Genomic DNA, 19044 nt, shown 5'->3' on the forward strand with positions numbered 1-19044 from the left:
TTCCAAAATACAAAATGGATCGCAACCAATGCCTTTTTATGGAGCATGTGAAATACAAGATCTGAAGCAGATGTTCTGCCTCATCTTGTGATTTATTGTCATCTGCTGTTGAGTTTGGAATACACTCGAGTAGTCCCGTCTACAAGCGTAAACATAATAAGCACAATTTCCCACCTCATCGTCATGCCTCGATTCTCCTTCTCCTTTATTAGTGGTCAGCATGTCCTCTGCACCGTGCAGCACTTATCATTGCGATTCATCTATCTTGTTAGAGTTTGTTTTCTTATCTCTGCTCAAGATGTCTTTCGTTTGTTCTTGGTTTTCAGTTGGTATTCACATTCATAATCTTGATGACAGACATGTTTTTGTTATTCAACCACATGTCTAAAAGTGAAACTACCTGGGTGGTGTGTATGCCGAAACATATTTTTTTCTTACGGTTTCAAAGAGATCATGAAAGTAAGTCAAAGATTGCTTGTCTTTTTTGCTGGCTTTGTCATGCAGAGATTATTTACACATGTTACCAATTATTTATGCAATTTTTTGATGCTTCAAGTTAATCACAATCATGTTTTATCTCCTTCATCGAGTCCTTAAAGTTTTCATGTCCCTTCACCATATCCTTGTATTTTTTTTTTACTGCAATAAAAAAAGGAGAGAGTTGATTGTTTTTAGTTCCAAGTCCATTTCTTCTTCTTCTTCCTCCCCTAACCTGTCTTTTTCAGACTTCTTCTCTCCATCTTTCTTGTTTTTTTCTTGCTCTCATCTTCCTCTTCATTCTTCCTCTCCATCCACTTAGGGGTCAAGCAGTGACCTTGTTTGTGTCTAGGTCGTGTTCTTGCTGAGTGCCTGTGCAGCCTCGTGCTGCCACCTGATCAGCCTTGCTTTCAGCCTCACTATCGATCGCATTCCACTCACCCCTCAAGGGCAGAAATCCAAAACCATATTCCAGACCGCAGCCCTCATCTTCCTCCCTCCATTCCTTCCTCTTTCCCACTTCTTTTTTCTCTGCCTCTCCACTTTTCTCATCTATAATTCTCTCTCTACCTTTTCCTCGTATAGAATTCATCACGCATGCACACACCCATGCAAGTCTCAAGGTTGCAATGACCAGAAGACCCATGAATAAATAATAAGGAGGTAGGAATCACTTTCAGAAAAACCATTTACTCTCCTATTGTGTTTTTGAAGAAGCTGTGAGAGTGTGTGTGCGAGCTCTATGTGTGTGTAACAAGAAAAGCTTTGTGAGCGAGACTACAGTGCTTTGTTAACTAAAAGCCCCGCTGTCTCAGGAGTTAACTTGAGTGATGCTACGAGCACCTTGTAGGTGACCTCTAACACTGATTTTTTTTTCCTTGTGTACATACTTTGATTTCTTTTTCCTTCTTTCTTTAAAGAGTCTTAAAATATTTGTGGGTATGACCAATGAGGTTGGCAGAAGGACAGCGTAGCAGAAAGGCAACGTGTCACCTTGTCTTGAAAAACCCATTCTTTTAAAATTGTCAAAGGTCATTTTTTGCCATGAAACAAAACAAAGAGGTGAGTATGGGCCTGCTGTTTTGTTTTCTGCGAACACAATATGCATACAGTTTGACTTTTCCCAAAGTAAGATGGTCCGTGAGCTAAACTGTTGTTGACTTGATATATGCTTTGTTGCAGTTGGTCTGAAGTATAGAGACAATAGAAATGAGAGCGAGAGCTTAAAATGAACAGAAAAAGAGGCAGTGTGGAATAGGGAATTTAAGGAGATATAGGCAGGGACAGGATGAAGAAAAAATAAGCGTGGAAGAGAGAAGGATAAGACAAGGACGAAAGAAGAGTAAAGGGAAGAAATGACTTGTAGTGAGTGATAAAAAGGAGAAAGCAGAGACTGAGACAATATGAAGGAGAAGGCAGCAACAAAAAGAGGAAAACAGACATAGACAAAGAAAGACATAGACAGAGAAAGAAATGATTAGATTTTTCTCTCCTCTGTATGGTTCAGAGTGAGAGCTCCCATTTCAATCCAATCTAGCTCAGGCAAAAGTAAACAATCAGTCTTGATAAAGGATTGGATAAATCCTCAATCAGTCTCATTTTCAGTAAAGAAGCTATTTATTGGGCTGGCCTCACATGGCTAAATTGGATCCTCCTTCTTCTGAGCAAGCTGAAGTGAGAGAGAAAAAGCGGAGAAAGTGAATCATCTCGCTCCGAGAAGGCACAGATGAAAGTTTTTGCGAATAAAATGGTCCTTGCATTAAAAAATAATACATAGTATAAAAGTCTTTACTGGTAATACATGTAGACTGAAAATGTAGGAAAAGCCACTGCCAATCAGAACTCATACATCATATTCCTGTGATCTTAAATCGACTCATCAAAATGTGGGACAAGTAGCTCCCTCACAAAGCCAGAAACCAGAGACAGGCAGAACACTCTGAACTGGTATGAAACAACTCGTGATTAATAAAATATAAAGCCCTAATGTTTTTAAAGAGTTAGTGTGGTCTGCTATGGAGTGGGTGTGTTTATTAATAAATGCATTAAAATGTTGTCAGCATAAATTTGTAAGTCTATTGTTTCTCTGAAGGGTGAAAACAGAGCATTATGAGGACATTCGTGTTAGAATAGAGTACAGCCATAAATAATAACAAAGCTGCCAGAACACTTGGAACATCTTGCCTGTCTGCCAACACCTAGAGGCCAATACAAACTTCCCAGTTAGGATGGGGAGTGGGGGAAGGACGCAGTTCACTGCAGTAGCTGTCATATCTCTTTTTCTTCTTCATGAGGTGAACATTCAACAGAATAAAGCGACCATCTCCAAAATAAGATGAAAACAGTTCTACTCCTATGGAAAACAAACAGAAATGATCCAACAGAAAAGAAATAAGATTATTTCTGTAATATTTCTATGTATTACACTATGAGCTACCCACAAAGCGGCACTTTTACTTTGTTATCAAGTTGTGCATATACAACATAAAGCATTACCTATACATATATTCATTTTCTTTTTCATAAAAACATTGGTAGCTTTATACAATTGCTAAGAAAGATAACACCGCATAAACTGTTTTAAAAGGTTTTGACTATACTTTATTTAGATATTTCTTAGTTTTGAAAATACTGATGATTCTTCTTTTAATAATCTTTCGCCACGTTTTCACATGTCATAGTGCATCATATAGTTTTCATATAAAAAGAATTTCAGGCAGAGCTAATATAATAAGACGAATACTGCAAAAATATATATCAGGCTCTATCGCTCTGCTGTGGGATCTCTCTGCCCTGCAAAGTGCAAATATGGAAAGTATAGTAATGAAGAGAGAGCACTATTCCCTACTTTTTCATGTGTATACATGTAAAGGTAGAGGTTGAGAAAAGAAAAAGCTAAATCCCCAGAACATTGCATGAAATTGGTGGAGGGACTGTGGTAGAAATCTGAGTTAAATTACAGACTGTAAGACTCCTAGTGTCTTCTTATATTCTTTATTCAACCTTTATGAAGAGTCCAAAGGGGTCCAGAAGGGTTTCTTTTCTTTTGTTGTGGGTATGTGGCAACAAAGGAAAAAGAAACCCCCAGCCTATAAAGCTCGGCTTATCACATACATAGAATATCTGCTGTCTGTCTGGAGTGAAAGTAGTTTTACTTTCACAGAAGATAAAATTATGATTCTGAACCTGCTTCTTCTCTACTAAGGATCATACAAAGAGTCTGTTTCACACCCCAAATTCCTATATACTGATAAAGACAGTTCATACATGTGTCAGATAATAGTTAAACAAATTACAAAGAAGACTTCTGTTTATAAGCAAACTACGTGTATAGACAATTGTACAACAACTTGCATTAACTTGTATTTTTCTATTACAGGTTGCAAGAACATGATTTTTAAGTAGTAATATTATCTTTTTGTGGCTGAAAACATCATAAGTTAGATTAATATTAGAGTCGTTTCATCCAAAGAATCCCTGAGCCTTATAGGTTGGATGCCTATTGTGAACATTTACAAAAGTGCAACATGTTAGAGCAAACAGACAAAAACGGCTTTGTGAGCTTTCATTTTTAGTCTAGTCACTATGACTAATGTATAAAATGTAATGTACCAGAAAAAAAATACCTGAAACCACAACTTTGTGTGTTGCCAGAACTGGAGATTCAATATGTGTAAGGAAGAGACTGCATGAGAAGTAAGGATGGATGGAGGAGAAGCTGGGGTGACGAGGATCAAGTTCTCAATACAGCCAAAGGAGATCAGTGGAAACTCTGTAACCCCAATGGGACACAGTGCAGAATGCTACAGTGTGCTATTCAAGCAGAGCACAGTCGGACAGAGGTCAGCACTCTCACCGTTTACGTCCACTGTAACAGTAAAAATCTTTTTCTGGTTTTTGTATGTGATGTGTTTCATGTTCCCTTAATGAATGTAGCATAAAACACTAACAAAACACTAGCACATCTGTTTGTCAGTAACAGGTTTATGCTGCTAACTTTAATTTATGCAATCACTCAATAACATGGCCTTCAAATTCCCTCTCCAATCACCAGATCAGAATCCAAAAGAACATTATTTTGGATGTGATATATGAAACAATTTGCAGCATGTATGCACAACTGAAAAATGACCAAATCTGCATAAAAAACAAACAAAATGTGGTATGGTTGTTGATGGTATGGCTGACTGAGGATTTTTCCAAAGTGCCGATCTACTGGGATTTTTACACACAACCATCTCTAAAGTTTCCAGAGAATGGTTCAAAACAGGAAAAAGTGAGCAGTGGCTCATGGTGAAAATGCTTTATTGATGGCAGAGTTCAGAGAAAAATCACCATATTCGGTCAAGTTGATGGAAAGGCAACAGTAAAACAAATAACCGGTTAAAAGAACGGGCTTAGAGGGCCCCTAATGGACCACAGCATCAGATGAACACACCAGGTGCCACTCATGTCACATAAAGACAGAAAGACAGTGAGATGAAAGGATCAGAATTTGGCATAAATACTTAGTGTGCATAAATCCTGATGTTAGGGAAGGGTTTAGGGTATTTTTGAGCCCCTTAGTAATAGAGTATAATTATAATGTTGAAGTCTTCAAAAGCATTGTTGCTGACTCTGTCCACTGTAAACATCTTATAATGGCAACGCTCAGTCCTTCACAGCTCATATCATTACAGTCTGGTCTCTCAGTTCACTGTACTTAAATGGTACTTCTGGGATGTGGTGGAAGCTAGGAATCAAATCAGTAAGGGGCTGCCCACAAATGTGCAGAAACTGTAATAATATTATGTCGTTTTCAGCCAGATCTCTGAGGGTTGTATCCTGCACTTGCACAATGAATAATTAAGGCAGAAACCAACACAGCTATAGCACAATGTAACTAAGAAAGGATCTGACTTCTCCAGTGCCGCCATAATTCGCCTCTCTTTGTAGTGCATTTTGTATGTGATTTCAATTTACATTCCAGTTTATTGTTCATTTGAATTATTATTGTTACTACATTAGCAAATTGCATTACGAAGCTGGGTAAAACCCATAACCTTTGGTAGAGTTAATAATTTCAAATAGCTCTAGCTAAACAGCTCTGGTCCATCAGCCTGTTCCACATCCTTATTTCTTCATTTCACACAACATGGATATGACCCTACAAGTCTGACAGCTGGTGGCTTTCAGCTTCTAAAATATGTTGTAAAGAGTGGTTTTAGAAAAACATCAGGATGTTGCTCTTTAATCCAAGGTGACTGACTGTTCTACACTTGGAGTAGCTCAGTAGTAAATTCAACGGGTCCAGGTGCCATTTGACATCATGGAATCTAACACTAACAAAAGCAACTAAAAGTTTAGAAGTGCTCGGACCTTGGCTTAGATTGTTTTAAATCAGAATTGGATGTTTTTAATAATACTCACAATGATGTCTAAATGAACAAAAGCACAGTGGCCATAGTAATTAACTTATTTTCTTCAAATTTGATCGACTAAATAATCATATTTTTATTTTTATTTGGAATGTCTATAAAATTGTCAAGCAATTTACATACATATTTTCCTCTTCGACTTTGAATGTGAATGATATAATAAAGATATATTACTTCTCATTCCATTTCTGGTGCAATGACAGAGAAATGCAAATGTTTCCTGAGCTGCACCTCTTTACTAGTTCTTTATTTGAGAACAAGCAATCACTGACGCAATTTCCTACAGCTTTGAAATGCTCTAGGGGAATGAACTTGTGTAGTATGTGTTATGCAGAGTATGTTTTGTGTAATGATTATTCCAGCGTTGCTGAAAATAAAAGTTTTATTAAAAGTTGCATTTGTTTCTAACAACGCGGACTGTAAATTTAAAGTCTACATCTGTATGTGTGTGTGTCTATGTTTGTATCCAAGAGCAAGCGAGTCACAGAGACAGAGAGAATTGGAGGAAACAAATGGGAAAGACAGCCACTCTTAGTATGGGCAGGTAAGGTCAACAGTTTGGTATGTAATTAGACTCTGCGCCTTTCGTACAAATGATTGTTTTGCATCTGCAGAGTCATGCAATCAAGCCCTTTTTCGTTGTGTTTTTTTTTTAAACACACACTCTCATACACATCCATCGTCGAGTTACACATACACACAAATAGAAGAAAACAAGGCTTAGACACAGGCGCTGTTTTATTCATGCTGATGTGATGCCAGTGGACATGCACCCGTGAGGAACACTGCTTTTCTCACCTCACACACTTGCACACAAGTACACACAACACACACAACCCCTCCACAGTCACCTCAGTTCATTTCATTTCATCTAGCTATGTACGCTCACACAGATGTATGCTCACAGAGAGATCCTGATGCAAAATGTTTCACTGGGGTTCAACCCAGGGAGCCAGATGGGTCGAAGGTGGACTGCACCTCCTGCTCAAGTTTTATGAGCGTGCTGTTTGGAAAGTATTTTTCACTCTTTGTTAATGCGTATATTTGGTGTTAGTATGGTCATATATTTTAAGGACTGCTTATATGTACATACTGTGTATGTAAAATATGTCTTTATAAAAGATTAAAGCAATCCTCCTTTAAGTACACAAATTACTAATGCACGCAAAGCCTAGCATGCACAATGGTTTCATCCTCTTCAATTCTTTCTAATGTAGGTTAATATATACCCATTACTTATTTATATTCACAGTACATGTGATCATTCTTGTGCTAGTTTTGAGAACTTTATTTTTATAGTACAATGTAGATATAATATAATAATAATATAGTTTGTCATTTACATGAGATGCATTACTGTAGCTGGAGAGTTAGCCTCGCTAAATGCAGGTATTATAATTAAACTGAAACAGTTTAACCTCCTAGGACCTAACGTCCACATATGTGGACATCACAATTTGAGGTCATTATACTGCTGCTGTTCTATCAAAATTTTAAACTAATATCCTCATATGAGGCTCTCATTTTTCTTAGGAACAAAAATCTGGTAAAAAAAAAAAAGAAAAAAAAAAGAAAAATCTGTTAATTCTTTGTTTTTACATTCATCGGGTCCCAATCAGCCCAAATATCAAAGAGAAATTAAAAATGCATGCCGTGGAAGAGTGCGGGTCTTAGGAGGTTAAGTACAGAGTACAGATTTTTCCATTTTAATCGCTCCGTAGAACTTAACTGATGATATGAAGTCAGAAAGCAGATTCTTTATATAAAGTTGCCCCTACTCATCAAAACCATTTTAAAGGGCAAAATTACATGTACTGAATCTCTTTCTCCTTCTTTGTCACATACAAGATATATACGTGTATTTACAGAAATAGTGAGGAAAGACCACGCTCTAGGCTCCTTTGGACTCAAAAGTGGGTGGGCAGAGGCATAAGCTAATCGCTAGGCTTTTGCCCATCAAGCTGGGATTCCAGTCCTGTCTGAACTATTAACATCTTTTTTTTCCTTTTTGTTTTCAATGTTTCCTTATTTAGGATAAGGCACAAAAAAACTACTTGTTTCAGATTACAGAATACATGGCCCAAAATGTATTTTGTAACGTATTCCTTTGCATTACTCAACGAGAGTAACTTATTCTGAATACTTTAGATGGTTACACTGGATTGGTTTAAGAAATGGTAACTGTTTTGGTTAAAATACATCCTTTTGCAGGTAAAACAGAGTTCATGTACTAAACTCCCTGTAAAACCAGAACACCAGTGGCATTGTAGCTGAGATGGCTCAGAAAACCACCTCACTTCACATGTTATTGCTTGTAAAATGACAAGTGTGACCACGACCTTGAGCTTCAGCACAATTTTAGTGAAGAGCCATTAGGTAATCCTTCTCTATAGGCTTAATAACATTTTGAACAATACTGTAGGAAGAGTAATATTTATTGTGAAATGTGCAGGTGGAAACACGGTCATCAGTTGCTCATTCAAATGAGATAAAAATGATACTAAAAGGGTGCTAAAGTGTGTGTGTAACAAGTTTGGAGTTGGCTTAAATGTTTCACAGAGTGAACAAAGGAAAGTATGGCTTTAGTTAATTCCAGTGTAAACAGAGTAAATTAAGAGATTATGTGACTAACCACAACAAACAAAAGAATGACACGATAAACATAAGTAATGACTCACTGGTGATTCATATTATTTATGCTACCGCGTACAGGGCAACTGATGGTAATGATAAAATGTGTCCATGTTGCCTGAAGTGTTTTCAGTCACCAGCATGTTTTGCCTGAAAGTGCTGCAGTGAAAATAGTCCCTACATGTAAACAAAGTTGAATTTTCCCAGCTTTGAGGAGGTGTTCATGCATTATAACAACATCATCATCTTCACATGACCTTAGGCTCTCTTATATTTGTCTTGGGAAAATAGCAAATAAAGACAGAAAAATCTAGAGTTTGAACACTGAGAATCCAGCAAGACAGGAAAGATCTGAAAATGTGGAAATTCTTGATGACAGTCGGCTGATCAATGCTCTTTGATTATACTACTGCAATCAGTGATAGACTCTGACGAACCAAAGGACACATGGGTGCTACTTTCATAAATATAGCATGGTCTTATCAGCTTTAGTTTTATCCATTTCATACATAAAATACAGGAATTTTATGTATTAGATTTTTTTTAAATGCCAGTTTTAATAAACTACATAAATGCATTTTAATAGATAATATATCAAACACAAGTTTACATCAAAACATTCATCACACTAAACGAGAGTAGCCCATATGGTTGCTAAAACTATGTTTTAGAATGACAAGAGACATTGCTGTCAAGGTATCATTGAGCAAGAGAGGTGGAACGTACCTGCTCGCTCAGTGAAGGTCACAGCGGATCACCAAGAACATATACTGCATGTATAAATGCACATTTTAATAAATGCCCAGTGGGAGATCTTGGAGCTTACCTGGGGTCGTGGATGTCCTTTAACAATACACTGAAGCACTAGTGTGTCTCCTTCTTTGATGGTGTAGATTCTCTCACTCATGTTATCATCTTTGACGTTACATGCTGCGCCCGAGTGCACAATCTGGGCGTTGGCAGGAGCTGTGAAAGAAGGCATGGACACACACACACATACACCACAACCAAGCATGTAGTCATGCAGGCACACACATATACACACAGACAAACACAAAGGAAGAGAAAACCACATTACATATTTAGTAACATTTCAGCAGCAGAATTAAAGGTCATAGTCTTGTGGGTGTATGTGTAACACTAGTGCTAGTATTGATGACTCAGATAAATAAATATATCACATTACTCCTTTATCTGCATGATCTGAGTTGTCTTTTTTTTCTGTACTTGTAGCAGTGTCATGTGGATCAGTGTCTGAGGGAATGTGGACATTTATTGGGAAACTGAAACGTTGGTCACCTTTAGAAGTTCAAAAGGTTGAATCTTCACTCTGGACCAATGTTTTTGTCTTTTACAGATTTAGTTGTGCGGTAATGGAAGTTTTGTATTTTAGACGGTACAAAATAGGTTTAATAAAGTTGGTAGTTGTAACCTGTGTCAGTCTGCATTATACTATCATGTGGAAAAAAATCAAATGGACTCGTATGGCTTGTTTAGAAGGGTTGCCAAGATGAAGCCTTGTTTCTCTAAAAAGAACATGACAGCACAACTTAGGTTTGCAAAGTTGTATCTGAGCAAACCATAAAACCCCTGGACAATTTTCCCTTAGACAAACAAGACCAAAGTGGAAACGTCTGGCCATTATGCACAGCACCGTATTTAGTGAAAACCAAAAAACAGCATTTCAGTAGGTGATGATTTAGACTTGCAATCACTGACTGAACCATGAACTCCTCTGTATACCAAAGTATTCTAGGCTGTGATGTGAGGCCAGCTCAAGCATACCAGTAAATCTCCAATGGAATAGCTGAGAAAGAAAAAGAATCAAGGTGTTGCAATAGCCCAGTTAAAGTCCTAACCAAGTTCAACCCAACTGAAATATTATGGTGAGACTTTAAGAGAGTTATGTATAAATGAAAGTCTGCAAATCTCAATAAACAGAAGCAAACTTTTTTATGAAGAGGGTTTGAATATTTTTGTTGTAGAAAATATCAACAGCTTATTAAATTGTCAGACTTTTTTCTTCAGTCCAGATGTTTGATCTTCTGGTCTAAATTGGATCCAAATGGAACAAGTGGTCTATGGCCCAAATCATGACCAAAGATACAACTAATTCCAATTTCAGTTGTTGATTTTGATCTGAAAAAGTCTAAGGCTGGTTCATTATTGATTCCCCCCCACACCCCCCAAAAATAAATAAATAAATAAATCTATGTGTACAGTATTCATAAGAAAAATGAAAACAAGATTATCTGTCCTGTTATAATAATCAACAAACTCCCACATCTCAATAAAACATGGAGTAGAAAGCAGTTTGTGGCATACTCTGAAGCAATAATGTATGACAGATGCATGATGGGAACTCTTTGCGGTGACAACATCTGCACAGCACTGACCCATGTGGAGGCTGGCTCGCGTGCAAATAGACTCAGATGGCTTCACCTCCCTTATGATGAGGTAAGACAGGAGGGGGGTGGGAAGAAATGGAGACAGAGCGAGAGAATCAGCGGGTGAGGAGGAAAAGGCCAGAGAGGAGTGTGAAACCCCAGAGAGAAACATGGGGGACGGGGCAGCACAATGATGTGATTAGCATCAATTCACAGGGAGAACAAATCTTCACTGTGCTGTACGACTGTTATCATTGAACGGACAGGAAGAAAGTGGGCGGCCTGTTCACCTTAAACTTCAACTCGATCAGACATAACAACAGCTGGCGTGATCCACAGCCAGAAATCAAGTTCAAAATAAAAGAAGGTTTAAAATCTGTCTCTCTATGTTCCCGCTCATGCTAATAGCTTAAGGTGTGACAGCACAGCGAGTGTAACTTTCTGCTTATATTTGTAATTTTTTAATGATATTTTCATTTATGGGATATTTTTATTAATCCCCCCCAAAAAGAAGTAAAATTGATGAAAGAGAAGACTGTAGGTCAAACTGACTCCCAGTTGCAAAGACGTGCTTAATAAAATCTGTGATTTTGGCTTTTGGCTGTAGCTTTCTAAACCACATTGGTACTGTCAGTGACCAGACCTCTGTGCCCACAAAAAGCAATCTGTGAATCTTGTTGTTTGGCTATCATCATTTTGTTCTTATTTTCTGAAGATTTATATTTTAGAAAAGAAAAGAGGAAACGAGAGCATTTGTGGTATGAGCGCAGTTACTCATTTCGTGTACGTATTACAGTAAGCACATGCTGGCAGTGTGCACCAAAGGAATGTGTGTTTGTGTGTTTGTGATTGTAAACGAAACTGTGCGCTTGAGGAGCTCATCAAAAAAGCAGTCAATCATTTACTGCTTCAGTCTTGTACTGAAAAAAAAATCATCCCAAAACCATTTCTTCTCTAACTTCTCCCGACTTTGTGCTAAAAGAACAAAAAAACACTTTTTAAACATATTAAAAAGTTTGAAATGTAAGCCAGATTTAAATGCAGTGCTCCTTTTTCTTGGTTATGTTGAAATTCATTTAAATGATTTAACAAACGCAGGTCTTTTCAGCACTCAAGCTGTCTCTAGTTCATACACCGAACCACATTTAGACAAGGGAGCCGCTCAGTATAAATGCAGGCTTTATGCAGGAGAGTAACCAGATCACGTGGAGCAGTTGAGGGTTAAATGCCTTGCTGAAGGGCACACTAATAGTAGTTTCAATGGGAGGGGAGATCATGTCTAATTTATCTGCTATTTTCTAACATTTTTGCTGTTAGGTTACTGTTCAGTAAAGTGGATTCTCCAGTGACAAGTATGCTGTAACCTTTAAGCTTTAACATCCCGGCATGAATCTCTCCTGATCAATCAATTAAAATGTAACCCATAAAAGGATAAAAACCTAAAAATTACTATGTGGAGTAACAGAGCCGGGTTCCAGATGTGTGCTGCACTATCGTGAAAAGATGTCGGGCTGATATAAATGGTGAATAATTATCTCCTTACAGCTTATTGGCGTGTCTGCATTAGTTTGCCTCTCTGGAGAGGGAGGGAGGTCGGACAGAGCGGCTCCTCTGTCTGTTCTAGCCTCCGGCAGCTTGGCTGCTTCAACTGTCTGATCGACTAAAGAAAGGGAGGCTGCGAAAGAGGAGGAGGAGAGAGATGCAGAGAGGGTGAGCAAAAAAAAGAAGGAAGAAAATAAAACAGGCAAGAGGAGGAAGACAGAAAAAACAGAAACTTACAGAAGGGAGGAAAGCATAAAAGGAAATGGAGAAGGATTCAAGTGTGGGGAAAAATAACATTGCATAGATTTAGAAAACAGGTAGGCAGAGAACCTAAATGAATAAAACTGAAAATGGAAAGCAGGGACTAAGAGACAAATTACTATATCTATATATTTAAAACTAAAAAAAAATTAAGCGGAAAGGAAACTTAGGAAGATACAGAACAAACAGGAAAAATAGGAATAATCATAACTGTAAACTGCAGACCAAAGCAGGTGAAAGCCAGAGGAGAGAAGGACTGAGGGGAAGAGAGGCTGGTTTGAGGGAGACTCCTAGCCCAATACAGACAAAAACAAAACCAAGAAATGATGAAAATAAAGCAAGAGGGCTCAGGCTGCATGACTACAGATACACCTCTTCTCTAGTTACACTCTAACAAGAAGAAAAACCCAACTACAACTAACTAACCCAACAACCATGAGAAAATCATTATGTAAGATAAACATAATTTTACCTGCCTATAATTTTCCACAATCCTACATCTGGTTGACAACTATTACAGTTTGATATACCCTATAAAATGTCCATTTACTGAATATACATTTCACATACAAAAAACAAAGACCATCACACAGGCGTTCATGTTTTCTGATCAACATAGCATAAAGAAGCAAGTCTGTCTCTTTGTTTCAGTTAGTACGGAAAGAGATCATCAGTCATGGAGAGCTGGCGCTTTGACAGTAAACTATCCGAGTCTGATGATTCATCGATCAAAACTGTTCTGGTGGAAACCGATTGAAGGTGTTGTCCATGCATTATTGGAAACTTTTCTGAGACGTTCAATGCACATTAGTTGTAAGTGAAATATAACTATCGGCAAATGCCCTGTCTGATTAATTGATTTGTCACTGCCTGCCATGTTTGTTTTTGTTGAGGGGACAGGACATATCTCACCAAAACTAATGATGAGACAGGAGAGCTGGTGTCAAACTGCACTGACAGCTTGACAGAGTGCTGAGCAGCATGTGTGTGATTGTGGTCGAAAGAGTGACTGAGTGTGCCCGCTCTGGTGAAATGTGAGTGTGCATACACGCATGTGTAAGTGTCTGTGTGTGTTTTCATGTACATTATACTGTATCTTGCCAGAGGAATCCCAAGGAAGGTGATGAATCCTGTCGAACACGAAGCCACGCCGAGCATGATTGATATGCGTAGTTACTTTATGGGAGCCTCTCATGCATACAGATGAGTCCTGACTCAATTCACTTCATTCACAAGAGACCATTCAATGCTGTGGCCTTTCCTCTGCTATCACAACATAGGGTTTGAAAATAAGGAAAGGAAAGGAAAGGAAAGGAAAGGTTGACGAGCAGAAGGAGATAAGAGAGTGGGGGCCTGAGAGAAAAGTCACAGAATTTATTGATTAACTGCAATTGAGGGAAGTGTTCATTTGACCCACAGAAGCACTAATCACACACACACAGTCTTCCACACACAGAAAAAACAGCCTTATGGCCAAAAGTCTGTGTGACTCACATTGCCTCAGTATTTTATCAGGATTTTTCTGTGCAGACAGGATGGGGGAAGATCAAATGGTTGATGTCATGACCCCATCCTTTTCATTTTGGCTCGATTGGAGCTCTAGATATCAAAACGCATCAGGGACATTGATTTAACTTTTGACCTGACCATTAAATGGCAGTTATAAATGAAAGGACTAACCTTCACTAACCTTTTCATTCTTTCAATCAACTATAAATGGCTGTTTCCCTGCTTACACACTCACACAAACACACACACAAAAGAACAAGAAGATGTTTTTCCTTTTAACTGTATCTTACTCTGTAACAGTAAATAGATGCAATGAGCCTCCCTTAAACATACAAATATGATTTTCATTGGTACTGAATTCAGTGGGAGGCTTTCAAGTCTAGACTGTTCTTGAATAAACACTAGCTAGCAAATTATTTTATTTGTTTTAGGGTTTTTTGTTTGTTTTTTTTATTTAACTGCCTTATGATTTTATTTTGATGCTGGTTTTGGAGACATCTACAAACCAATTTCTCAAAAAATGTTAGGAATTTGTGTAAAATGTAAACAAAAAAAAGAATACAACTTTACAAAATGCTTGCAATCTGTGAGCTCTCACACATGTGTAGCGGCGCGCACATTCAAGAATCACTGCATAAAGGGAAACGTAATATATATCCTAGTAACACAGTAACAAAAAGATGGGGGGGAAAAGGAAAAGGGACATTCTTTTCAAAAGAAGCTTATTACATAACGTATGTAATCTCTACATTCACTCTGTTTAACTCATAATTTGTTTACCAACACTTAAATAAATGTCTCTGATCATGTCTCCGTAGATTTGTATGCATGTCTCTCTTTCTGAATCACTGTACAGCCTGTGTGTTTGTGTGTGGATGGTTCAAATACTGTAGCTTATATCTTTAGTGGACGCTTGGCTGTTTTATATATGTTTTTATGTGTCATAGGTGTTGTAATTGCAGGTTATAATGAATCTGTATGGGTAAATATGGCATATTGACATGATAATCCGAGCACTCCTATTTTTTAAGTAAATCTTTATGTTTTTATAAACATGTTACAGCTATAATGTATCTGACGGCCAGTATGATAGCCAAAACAAATACACTGAACACTAAACAAAAACATTGAAATAGGGTCTGATTTAGTGTCTCATAGTGTGTGATACACGCTGTGCTACCTAATGCATGTGGACCTGTTTGTCAGTGAATGACTCTGTGTTTTCCACCACAACTACTGCAAGAGGACAAAGGGATTGCACGATCAACAAATGTCAGATGACAGCAAAAGCCAATAAAGGTGGATCACTGGAGAGCAGAGGGAAGATTGGAGTGGAGAAAAGGTGGAGAAACTAGAAAAAAAGCACCTGTAATGGAAAACAGATGGGTAGGAAAGGGGACAGCAGTTTCCTGGAAACACTGCCGTTTTTATATCCAAGAAGAGTGACTCTTCCCTTTGACATCGTGTGTAATATCTATTATTAAAAGGCACAGAACATGGAAATTCAGAGGAAAGGGAAAATAAGAATTCGTGAACTCTTTAACTTGTCCATTCAGGTTTTCTACACATAACTGGGCATTAACATCAGTCAATGAATTTTGCCTTTTCTTCTCTTTTATACACACCTCACCCTCAGGTCCAAAAATATTATTTGTCCACTTTTTAGCTGCTATAACTAGAAAGAAACTAAAACAAAAATAAAAATCTGATTAATTCGAAACACAGTTCTAGTGTCTTTAATGCAGGCCACACGTGTACACACACACACACACACACACACACACACACACACACACATGTTGCTTTATATATGTTGCTTTGTTATTTTGAAGAAAAAAGTTCATCGGACGACATGTAAGAAGTGAGGGGAGTCAGAATTGACACTGGTGGAGGACTGGAGTTATGTGAAGTGATTGGGGGTTTGTAGAACGTGGTCAAACATGAGTCGTACTCCTCAAAGGAGTGTATTTGCTGCACTTGAGCTATCCCAGGATGAAAAGATAAAGAACAAGAGAGAGAGAGTTCCAAAAAAAAGATGCACACTGCTTAGATCTTTGGCATAGATGGACAGAGGAGAGTATGGAAAAGGCTGGGAGGACAGAGAAGAGAAACAAAAGAGAAATATGTGACTGGCATTCTCTTTGTGCAAGCTCCATTTACAAAGACCGCTGAATCTAGTATTCGCTGTGTTGATACTGACATACTAAAGAGAATATTGACAGTGTATTTAATGCCAGATAGCAGTTATATTAATACGTACAATTTAAAACATGTGTTAATAATTATAAGTCAATTATATATTGATTATAGATTTACAAAGATGCCTGATCATTGTATTTGAATGCATGCTATTTGCACCTTAAGGTAAGTAATACAAATTGCATTTCACCTTAATACACTTGCATATCTTTTAATCAACCCAACACTCTACACTTAAAAATGCACAAAAATACAAGTGTGAATATAACTGAAGTATTCATTTATTTATTTTAAACACATAAATTGACAAATAAAATTGCGTCGCTGGATGTTGGAGTGTTTAATGCAAATTAAGCTGAAGTGAAGTAAACAAAATATTCAATCACCTTTAATTTGAAACTCAACAAAACATCAGTGTGTGCAGTTAAGTCACAACAGCATATATTGATACCTTGATTAAAGTGTCAAGTGTTGCTCAGAAGTAGTAATCGACAAATCCATGCAAGTGTACACAAAGACACACACGCACTTTGCTCTAAGTAAAGCTTAGTGCTACTAAAAACAACACTAAACATCTTGCTAGGGATACAGGAGCACATCACTGCTTTGTGTAGATTCCTTAAATTCATTAAGTGCAAAGTCACCATGATCCGAAGCATAATGCTCCAAGTTTGGATGATCTGACATTAATAAAGAATGACGTGAGACTTCTTAAATGCTGTCACTGGGAATATTAACTGCGAAAAACCTTGTGATGTTGAACGGGTAATGTTATCTCAATGTCTCACATCAGCAGACCTGTCTTACAGACACATGGATTTCTCTCTTTAAACTATAAGACCCCCTTTTAGGGCCTTTTTAGCAGATATCCACATCGAAATGCACAAAATGCACCAAATCACACAAACATTTGCATCAAGGTGCTTTATACTGTAAGTTAAAGACCCTACAATATTACTGAGGAAACCCCAACAATCAGATGATCCTCTATGAGGAAGCACATGGCGATAGTGGGAAACAAAAACTCCCTTTTAACAGGAAGAAACCACTGGCAGAACTAGGCTCAGGGAGTTGCAGCTATCTGTCTGATTAAATGCAGAGTGATGTGTATAATGTTGTGTACCAGTCCACATTAGTAGCAACTAAAATATTATCAAAAATGTTAAAAATGAAAAGAAAATTCAAGTAATGTCTCTTCTATGTGCAAATGATTTTTTAAGATTTACATTTCACACTTCCTACATCATCATTTCCACCAACCAATGGTGCTTCAAAGCAACACAACATCTGTTAACCCTCCTGCCATCCTTTAAAAAACTCACACCCATCACCCTAGGGACCATTCTCAGCCACGCCATAAAAAGACCATATATCCATATTTTATTCCACTTTAAATTAGCCAACCTTGTAAAACTACTTCTCCCTGAAATATTCATGTAAAGTTTTAATTATATTTTTGTTGTTTTAACCCTTCAAATCCCAGTGTTATTACATGAGCGCCCTGTGTTATAAGCCCCAAAAACCAAAAAACGAAACTAAATATTTCCACAAAAAACCAGTTGAAGTAATATGTGATTGTCATTATAAGTAGGCCTTTAGATGGACCAAAGATTGGCACCAACATACATTTTGACCTGCCATTATTTTTTTTGCATTTTTTTTGCAATTTAAAAATTAAAACTTCAAGGCCCTGAGTCTTCATTGACATCCAAGAAAAGAAGAAAAAATAAAATCATATGATGATAATTTGGGGTTGAAAAATAGCGTTTATAATGGAAGTCAATGGGCAGAAAATGGTCCCCAGGGTGATGGGTGTGGGGATTTCTGCTGCTCAGCCATTTTAGGCTGATTTAAGGAATTCACACTGGAATATTAACATTGACAGGTAAAAACTATCCTGTGGCAAGTTTGGTTATATTCCACTGAACACAGTAGCAGTGGCACAAAAAGGTCCCAAGAAGGCAGGAGGGTTAAGACAAGAAAATAGCCCACAACAAGAGCATTAAAAAGAGCAAGATAAGACGAGAGAAAGGATAGTAACAGCTGGTGAGGTTTAGAAATTGCACCAAAGGTTTTGCCTTCATTGCGTGTGTGTGTTGGTTCTTTCTGTGTTGTTACAGCATATGCCACAAAAAGCACCTTGGGTGTAACATATGGTTAGTCAATGTAGCTTTCTGGAGCAGGACAGTCAGGATGAAGTAGAGATATAACAGAAAAAAAGAAAGCAAAAGATAATAAAATTAAAGGGAAATTGAGAGCAGAGGATAAAAGCACTGTATCTAGGAGCAAAGACAGAGGTAGTGAAGACAAGGCATGTGCCTCACGTCATCTGCCTGCCTGACAGTCAACCTGACCTTATTCTACTCACCCATAATTCTTCAGCTCCCTTTGATGGCATACATAAACACACACACATATGCACATTTACACACAGACTAAGAGCACAAGAAAAACACTTAATGTGAACAAAAAACAAAATGTGTGTGCGTGTGTAGGTGTGTGTGTCCGTGTACACGTCTGTATATTTCCAAGGAAACTGCGGCAGAGCATCCGACAGTGCTTAGTGATCAGTCCAGGTGAAGTGGTGAGAAGGAGGGAGGCACTAAGAAAGGATTTCGATA

General features: G+C 37.8%; 1 protein-coding gene across 5 annotated transcripts in view; it reads right to left on the reverse strand.

Moving 5' to 3' along the window:
* mdga1 (MAM domain containing glycosylphosphatidylinositol anchor 1) overlaps positions 1-19044 on the reverse strand; it is a 204458-nt gene that overhangs the window by 137051 nt on the left and 48363 nt on the right. For all 5 annotated transcript variants that reach the window (XM_082538193.1, XM_082538192.1, XM_082538194.1 and 2 more), the window contains one exon: positions 9352-9491. In XM_082538193.1, the coding sequence (XP_082394319.1) occupies positions 9352-9491 (140 nt within the window). The remainder of the gene's footprint in view (positions 1-9351; positions 9492-19044) is intronic.

This window comes from Aulonocara stuartgranti, assembly GCF_965226115.1.
Source record: "Aulonocara stuartgranti genome assembly, chromosome: 1".
Lineage (NCBI taxonomy): Eukaryota > Metazoa > Chordata > Actinopteri > Cichliformes > Cichlidae > Aulonocara > Aulonocara stuartgranti.